The sequence below is a fragment of the Culicoides brevitarsis genome, chromosome 3 (genome assembly GCF_036172545.1).
Source record: "Culicoides brevitarsis isolate CSIRO-B50_1 chromosome 3, AGI_CSIRO_Cbre_v1, whole genome shotgun sequence".
Lineage (NCBI taxonomy): Eukaryota > Metazoa > Arthropoda > Insecta > Diptera > Ceratopogonidae > Culicoides > Culicoides brevitarsis.
Window position 1 is genome coordinate 15,009,347 of NC_087087.1, and position 9,846 is coordinate 15,019,192.

The 9,846-nt window shown below is 26.2% G+C and overlaps 1 protein-coding gene across 1 annotated transcript; it reads left to right on the plus strand.

Annotated features, from left to right (window-relative positions):
- The first annotated feature begins 2,546 nt into the window (after nt 1–2,546).
- On the plus strand, nt 2,547–6,521 carry LOC134835233 (sodium channel protein Nach-like). Its single transcript, XM_063850103.1, has 7 exons — nt 2,547–2,707; nt 4,074–4,280; nt 4,352–4,645; nt 4,701–4,991; nt 5,710–5,988; nt 6,062–6,165; nt 6,229–6,521. Exons 1-7 carry the CDS (start codon nt 2,547–2,549, stop codon nt 6,519–6,521), a joined length of 1,629 nt encoding a protein of 542 aa, XP_063706173.1.
- Nucleotides 6,522–9,846: the final 3,325 nt, after the last annotated feature.

The following is a 9,846-nucleotide window of genomic DNA, read 5'->3' on the forward strand; positions in this document are numbered from 1 at the left end:
ATGCTTTTTGAAAAGTCACATCATATCTATCCGTCAAATTGAAAAATCTTCATGATGCTACACATCACCCGATATCAGTATTTCATCAAAAAAAAAATGGCATGAGATTTTTTGATGGTTTTGCATTAGTTAGGCCTCAAGCAGTCCATAAAACCTAAATTCAAAATTCTACAACGAACCAAAGTTTTTCTATGCATTTTTAGTGCGATCGGGTATATCAAAGAGGTACTTGAATATACCCAAATGCACTGAAAAATGTCTAAAATCCGTTTGGTTCGTTGTACAATTTTAAATTTAGGTTTTTTGGACTACTTTAGGCCTAACTAATACAAAACCATCAAAAAATCTCATGCCATTTTTTTTCGATGAAATGCTGATATCGGGTGATGTGGCTACCGAAGGGCAACCAGGGCTTAATGATCTTTCTTATGACAGTTATTTTACTCCTATACAATAAAGAATGAAGAAATAAGAAAGAACATAACAACGAACTGCAAATAGCCAGGACTCGTTTTTTATAAGGGATCGAATGAGTTTGACAAGATGAGTGCTGCGATTGAGTTGTCAAGTGACTTGTGTGTTGCCAAAGACCAAATCAAAGAGTACGTTATTAAATGCCAATATTCGCTAAGATAAAGTCGTGAGTGAAAAAATCTTATATCATCCTGTAAGAATGGACCAATATAACAAGTAGCTAGTAAGTTATTCACTGAATCCAATCATGAGTTTTAAAAATCATCTACGTCCTCTACAAATTTGACATCATCTTTAATCATAGAAGTCTGAATTAACAGAGCTGTATAGATATACTGAGACTCCCTTATGAATTACCCAACTGATTTTTAGAACAAAAATCATTTCCTTAACAAAGTTTAATTTTTAAAAGCTTACCTTTTTAATGAAAACTGGATCCCATGCTTTATAAGCAACTTTATGCAACTTCCTTCCCATCTCCTTTGCCGCTTTACAAGTAACCGTCGAAGATGCTGTTATCGCAATCATCAATACTAAATAGAACTCCAAAAACGAAGCTATTGCAAGTGTAATTATACTCGCTTTCTGATTCGGCTGATACAACATTCGATAGCTCGCAAAACATGCAAACGGGACATAGGTAAAGATATAATATGTTGCCAAGAGAAGTTTCAACGCCATCAGATCATTAAGGATCAAGATCCCATCACAAAGCTTACTATGCAAATGAACTAACCGACTAACAAAATGCTTCAATTCCAAGTTGGTCGTCTTTGAAGTGATTCTTCGATGTGTGAAGCAACTTTGACACAAAAGATAATTTTTCAATTGAGTCCAGGCACTTCGATGATCCTTGATGACTTTGAAGTCGGTGAAAATTGTTGAGATCGTCGGTTGTTGACTGTAGATAAAAACATTTTCTGCCTTCTCAGAGTACATGAGACAAATCAAGTCATTTAAGAAAGTGAAACGTCGTCTCAGAGTCATGACAAAGACCACAAAAGTTATTACTGTAGAGACGAAAATTACGTTTCCCAATGAAAAGGAGAGACAAAGAGTCAAACTGGGCAACTTGACAACTACTTCAAATATGAACCAAGATGCAACTAAGAAAGAAATGAGCATCGAAGTGACACAAGTTACGAGAAAAAATAAGAATTTCGAAGCCAAGGGAAATTGTAGGTCGGCATAAAACTCTTTTTCCAATATTTTGTCGACATAAACGATGATGTCGATTAACTTGTGAAAATTATTTTGGAAAAAGAGACTTTGGAAACTAGTTAATCCAATTAAGAAGATTCCCAAGACAATACTGCTCAAGTTTTGAATCCTTATACCCCATGCCATTAAAGAAGATTCAGTTGTTTCTCTGAATGCTATCCAATAATCCGCTTCCAAAATATTATCTGTTGCGTAATAAATGAGTATAAAAAGCCAAATTCCTCCAATGAAGCAGTCCAAAACGATATTTTGCTTCATTTCAGGCTAAAAAATGAAATTTTTTAAAATAATTTTTATTAAAAATCAATTCTTACCCTCCAAGCAAGAGGCCAAAGTGCCAAAAGTTTACAAAAAACAAACTCATAGTAAGTCGTGTCGTAATAATCGTTCGCCTCAAAACTCAAAAGACCCATTTCAACTAAAAATTTACACAAAATTGACGGGAATCAATGAAAACTCGTGTCCTATATACGAAAATTTTGAGATAAGAATCATTTAATTGATCAATCAAGTCCCATCAATCAACATTCGCTTCCACACACACAAAAAAATAATTTTATTGATCGTCATGCCCGAACCTGGTCATTTACGTTGAATTTTCATGGGTAAGCATTTGCTCTTGACACATAAATAAACAAACCGAGACACTTTTCACACCCTATCATTACACCCGAAAGCCTAACTCAATGCCTAATAATAAAGCACGAACGCAGCAACGACGCATTGATTTATGCAGGCAGTCTTACTTTGGGTGTCTTACGGTTCGGAGAGATAAATCGAGAAAAACAACAGAAGAAAAGTGTCATAAATTTTTTTTGTGCAGAGGAAAAAAGGGGAAAAAGTGTGTAAAAATGCCGTTAGTCGCAGCAGGCTCAGCATCGATAAATCAACCCCTGAAGAAGCATAAACTCCTGTGGAAGGCGGTCAAAGTGACATTTATGGAATTTGCTGAAAAGGCATCCGTGCATGGTGTGCAATATATTACGGATCCAAAGGGGAATAAGTGTACAAAGTGAGGAGTGATTTGATCGATTTTTGTTTGAATTTTATAATCAGGTGTTTTAAGAACTAAAAAAAATTTTAACAAATTTGAGTAAATGGTAAAAACAAAACCAAATTCTTACCACAAATTTTAGGCTGATAAAAAATATTAAATATAATGTCTTTTCCAAATAAAATTTTTTGAAAAGTTTAATATTATAAATCAAATTATCGAGAAATTTAAGCGTAGAAAATTAAAAAATTGACCTTTTTTTAATTATTTAAAATTTCCATCATTTTTTTTGGAAAATTTTTGTCCCATGAAAAGTTTAATCCAATCAAAATAAAAAAAAAAAAAAATTAAATTATCGAAAAATCGCCGTTTTTTGGCAATTTTCAGATTTTAGAAAAATTAAAAAATTTAAATTTTTTTAATTATTTGAAAATTAATTAAAAAATTTCCTAAATTAAAAAATTATTTTAAAAAATATTTGATGTTTTCAAAATTTTTTTATTTTTTTTTGTAATTAAATTTTTTTCATTTTTTAGTTGAATTGCTTGAAATAATTTTAATTTAGAAATTATCAATATAATTTTTATAATTTAAAAATTTATAATATTTGTCATTTTGTATAAAAAAGTATTTTTTTTTTTTAGCCCCCCCAATCATTTAAAAAAATTTTCAAAAAGTTCGTAAATTTTTTTTTTAATTAAAAAAATTTTAAAAAATAATAAATTAAAAATTTTTTTAATAAATAAATAAAAAATTTGAAGAAATTTAAAAACAATCAGTTTTTTTTTTACTCTTGAACTTTTTTTGTGATTTTTTTTTAAAACATTTTTTTTTTGAAAAATTTAAAAACATTGACTCTTTAACTGATTTTTTTAACGGATTAAAAAATTTTTGTATTAAAAAATCCTACTTTTGATATTTAACATTTCTTCTAAAAATTTTCAACAAATTAGGTAGTTATAAAAAAATTTTAAATATTTTTAATTTTTACGAATTCTTAAAATATAACGATTTTTACATTTAGAAATAATAATTAAATTTTTTAACCACGTGACCAATTTTTGTCTATATTACATAACCAAGAGCACATTTTTAAATTTTTGACCCCGTTTGTACTTCAAAATTGGGCCCAATTCACATTTTGAAATTTTATCCTAAAGCGCATTCAAAAATTTTCCCAATACACATTTGAAAAAAAAAGTTAACCACGTGACCTTTTGAATTAAATAATAATACCGTTTTCTCCATTTCATTTTGTTATTTTTGAATTTAAATTAAATTTAAATGAACTTTAATCTAAAATTTTTAAAGAAGAAATAACCAAAAAATTATTTCACGAAACTTCCAAATAAAATTTTTCCCATTTTTTTTTTCATCTACGCAGAATAACATGGTCAATAATTGTCATTTGTTTCTTCGTATTCGCAAACGTTTTGGTCAGCGTGTTCTGGCAACGCTACACAAGCAATCCGACACGCGTCAATGTCGACACAAATCATGCACCGTTGAGTCTATTGTATTTTCCAGCTGTCACCATTTGCAATATCGCTCGTATGAGTTACGAACGTGCGAGTTATGTTGTCGATACGATGTTAGTAACGCAAAAAAATTCATAAAAAATTACCTGTCGTCTCCATTTATTGATTTTTTTGCGCCTTTTAGGAATCTCCCGCCAAATTTGGACAAAGAGGAAATGATCAATCTCCTTCGTTTGACAGACGGCTTCATGCAGAAACTCGAAACGGTTAATTACACCCAACTTGAATTGATGCAAAATCTGCTTCAGGAAAATCGTTACGATGTTTTTATGACGATGCAAGGCCTGATGGTGCCCTGTAACGATATGATCGTAAAGTGCCGTTATAACGGAGAGATCGTTGATTGTGCGCGGCTTTTTGAAAGATCGTACACGTGGCAGGGGTATTGTTGTTCCTTTAATATTGACACGGAAAAGCGGTAAAAATTAATTTTTCAATTTTTTTTCTTAAATTCTTGAAAAATTGATTTTTAGTGAAAATGTCGTTCGTAAAGCAACAAAAGGAGGCATCGATGGCGGTTTAAGTATGGTAATTCGCCCTCTTGTGGAATCCAAAACAATTTCTCGTGTCTTTACTGACGGAATAAAAATGTATGTGCACGAGAACGACATCTACCCGAGTGAAGCTATAACGGAAAAAGTGTTGCCCCATCAAACGGAAACTTTTATCGATATCATTCCGGAAGAGACAATTTCCTCGGAGCAAATTCGACAAATTCCAGCCTCAACTCGGGGATGCGTTTTTTCCGATGAAAGACCTTTGCAGTAAGTTTTTACCACATTTTTAAGAAAATTGAGCTAACCACGTGATTTATGAGATTTAAAAATTGGAAAAAGTCACGTGGTTACAAAAACTTTGAAAAATGAATAAAAACCACGTGGTTTAAAAAAATTGAACAAACCACGTTTGAAAAAGTTAATGGCACCACGTGGTCTAAAAAATTAAGCTAACCACGTGGTTTATGAAATTAAAAAATTATAAAAACCACGTGGTTAAATAAATAAATTTAAAAAAATGAATAAAAACCACGTGGTTTAAAAAATTAAAAAAAAAATTGAACAAACCACGTGATCAAAAAAAAATAATTAAAAAAAATAAGTAAACCACGTGGTTTAAAAAAATTTAATGAGCTTAAACATTTTAAAGTTGAAAAAATTTAAAAATAAATAAAAAAAATTAAATTAAATTAATTAAAAATATGAATCGAAGTCAATTAAAAATATTAATTAATTTTTAAAAAAAAATTAAAGAAACCACGTGGTCTAAAAAAATAAACTGAAAATTTAAAAAATAAATTAAAAGGTTAAAAAAATTTAATAAGCCACGTGGTTTAAAATTTTTTAAAGAGTCACGTGGCTTTAAAAATTTAAATGAACCATTTATTTAAAAAAATTTAAAGAAACCACGTGACTTAAAAAATTTCAAGAAACCACGTGGTTTAAAAAAATTCTCTTATTTTGTTTAAAAATCGTTTTCTTTCAGATACTTTAAAGAATACAAACGATACAATTGCGAAGTTGAGATTGAAATGGGCAAAACAAACGCTGCTTGTAATTGTTTGCCATTTTATTATCCCGACGTCAAGGATATTAAAACTTGCCAATTCAAGGATATCCAATGTCTTTCGGAGAAATATGACGAATTTCGCAATGACGAACAAAAGGCGGAAAATTGTCCGAATCAGTGTAACCAAATAAGTTATCGTTTGACGGCGAATAGTGTCCAATTAGAGAATTTTGAGTACACTTATGATTCTTTTTAGTAAGAATTTCCTTGAAAATTTATTTTTTTCCTCATTTTTAATGAACGTCAAAATTCAAATTTTATCTTTCAGCGATGGACTTAACGAAACTCACATGATTGTTCATGTTTACATGTCGAGTCAAACATTTCGTCGTTTCCGCAAAGATTTACTCTCAAACATTATTTTGCTTGTTTGTAAGTATATTTTTCTATTTTTTTTTTTTTTTTGAATAATTCTAATGATTTTTTTACTTTTAGCGAATCTCGGCGGTGTTTACAGTTTATTCGTTGGCATGAGTGTCCTCAGTTTCTGTGAAATTTTGTACTTTGCGACAATTCGTTTGTACAAAAAGTACAAATTAGTGAAGCAAAATGAGATGTTTATGAGACAAAATTTGAAGCCAGCAGCAACTGTCGAACATATCAAGGTCGTTACGCCGCCAGTTCAAATAGAAACCATCAAACCGTTTAAGAGACCGCATTTTTCGGGAGGCGGCGGAGTTTTGCCCAGCACAGGAACTACTCCTGTTATGGGAGGATTTTTGCATTAAAGGTTGATGCAATGAAAGAAAATTTTTCATATTTCATGAAAATTTATTATTTTTTTTTAGAAATACAGTGAAAATTCTATCATAGGGCACCCAAAATTCAAATAAGTGTACCAATAAGAGAATATATATTCTCTAATAGGGCATATCAAAATTGAGAAATCCATACATTTTTAAAGAAAATTTGTAAGAAATGACGGATTTATAAATATTTTTGATCATAAACTAAATTTTTTGTATTTCGATAAAAAATTATTCAAAAATATGAAAATTTATTGAAAAAATTCAAAATGATGAATTCTATGAATTTTGAATTTTTCGAGGGTTTCTTTCTTTATTATTATATTTTAGGCAATTTGAAACTTTTTTCTATTAAAAGTATTTAAAAACCCCAAAGTTTGAGATTTTGATTGAAATTCCATAGAAAATCGATGTGCCCTTTTAGAGAATATGCTCTAACTCAGAGTTGCCCTATGATATTAAATAAAATTAAATAAATTGTGAAATATTTTACATTTTTATTATTTTTTAAAAAAATTTGAAAATTGTTTTTTGCTAATTCAAATTTTTTTTTATCATTATGAAACTTTTGCAAAAAAAAAAAAATTAAAAAAATTCTAATTTTTAATTATTTTGATAAGTGCAAATTTTAAATGTAAAATTTTGTCATTTGGTATAAAAATAGTATTTCAAAACTTTCATTTTTATTTTGCCCCCCCCCCCTGTTTTTTTTAAAAAATTTCAAAAAAAATTTTGCTCACAAATCGACTTGATTTTCAAAAAAAAATTAGCCTAACCCTTTGATTCAAAAATTTTTTTTATTTAAATTTTTTTTTGAAAATTGTTTTTTGCAATAATTTTTTTTTATCATTTGAAAAATAATTCTAATTTAAAACATTAAATGTAATTATCTGTCATTTTTTCAATATTTTCATAAATATTTTTAATTTTTATAAATTTAATAATTTAATTTAATTTTAAATATTTTTTTAAATTTTAATTAATTAAGTAATTAAATTTAGTGAATAGAATTTAACAATTTGAAAAATTTAATTGAATTTTTCTACAAGAACTTTTAAAATCATGTAAAACATTTTTCTTTATTACATTACATTGTAAACCTTACTTACCTTTTTATGTAAAAACTTAAATAAAATTTAATGTTGCTTTGAAGAAAAAAAAATGGTACAAATTGTATAGAATTAATAAATAAAATAAAATAAAATAAAACACTCGAACCATATTTTAATCTAATAATTGTCTTTATTATTTTATTTATTATTATTTTTCTCTTTGAATTTAATTATTATTTATTTTCTTCCTCTTTCTCGCTTTTTTTTTCATTATTTGTTCTTTTTTTCTCTATTTAATAAATGTCAAGTTACACAAGTAACGCTATTTATGAATACTTACTTCTTTATTGAATTTATCATTTATAATAGTAAAAAGTTATTTTTTTATGACAAATTGATGGGAAAGAGATTTAAGAAAAGTAAATAAATGCTCAGAATGGAATTAGATTTTTTTTTTTATTAAATTTTAGAAAAAAATATAAATAAATTAAAGCAGAATTGGTTAGCAATTGTTATCCGAGTAGTATACATTTATACAGCAAATCTATATTTTTTTGTTTTCTACGGCGTGATTGAACATTTTTTTTCATTTCAAATTAAAACAATTTGCCACATTTTATCACCATAAGCATTTCACAAATGTTTAATACAATATAGGTTATTAGGTAGGATTTTTTTTTCTTAGTTTGTTATGATATTTAATGATTATGGTAATTATTAATTACGGCGGAGGTGATAAATATTGACTATTTTTCAAAAGATATCGATATGTACCTTTCTAAAGAGTTTGTCTTTTATAAATGTCTATTTATGATTATTATTTTGTATTTTTTTTTCGTACGAAAGCTTTTAGCGCTACAAAAATTTAATAATAAATATATATTGTCATGGTTTATTCATGTTTCCTCTTTTTTTTAATTTTAATTTATTTTTGTTTATTATATATTTTTTTTTGTTTCATGTTTATTTATTGTATATTATATATTTTAATGTTTTTTTTATTCTATTACACTATTTTTTTCTACACTTTTTTTTAGCTAATATTTGTATTTTTTAAATGATTTTACGGGGAGTTTATTAAAAAAATATTTTGTATTATTAAAAAAAATAATTAAATTTAATTTTTGTAAAAATTTAATTTTTTTATTTAATTAATAATAATTTTTAATTATTTAATTAAAATGTTTATTAAAATATTTTATATATTTTTAAATATTTTAATAAAAATTTACAAAAATTAAACTTAATAATTTTTTAATAATATAAAATATTTTTTTAAACTTCCTAATAATACTTTTTCTTATACATTATTATTATTTTTTTTTATATCAAAAGTAATTATTTGATTATCTTTCACATTTTATAATCATATATAATATACATATATTATATATATTTTTATGTAAATTCTTTTTTTTTTGTAATGTTTGTTATATTCAAAGCCATTTGTGGGGCTCATTTATTTTTTTTTAATTATTAAATTGACAAATTGGCTTTGAATACTCTCACGTTACAAAACGGAAAATTTTTCAAATATAGCAAAATAGGGGAAATTGATATGATGCGCCAAAGCGCATGTCATGGTTAGTAACTCACGATAACTCTTTTCTTCAAAAATACATATTTTTATCAACAAGTACCCGATGGAGAAGTAAACTAACCGTTGATGATACAATTTTTTTTTGTTTAAGTTTTAATGTTACTTCTCTCTTGTTTGTTTATTTTAATTTATAATTATTATTTATTTATTTTAATATTTTATTATATATAATTTTTATATATTTTTAATTATTTAATTATAATCATCACACTAACATGTCTTTCTTTATTATTTTTAATTATAACCAATTATTAAATATTATAATAATTATTTTTATAATGAAAATAGTTTTTTTTATAACTTTATATATTTTATAATGATATACCTAATAATTCATATTTTTTTTATGTGAGATGTATTTACAATTCAGCTAATTATAAATATTTTAGTAGTTATTATTATCCTTATTTTAATAAATGTGTAACTAGACCTTATTATAAATTTATAATTATTTATTAAACTTACTTGTTTTATTATTATAATTACCATTATGAAAATGTTGTTTTAAATTATTATTGTCTATTACCATTTTAATTATAATTTTATATATCATCATCATGTCTGACGTAGTTTTATAATATTTTGTAATATTTTATAACTTTTTCTTGTTTGTGATAATACTATTTTTTTTGTTTGTACAAGTTATTATTTTACA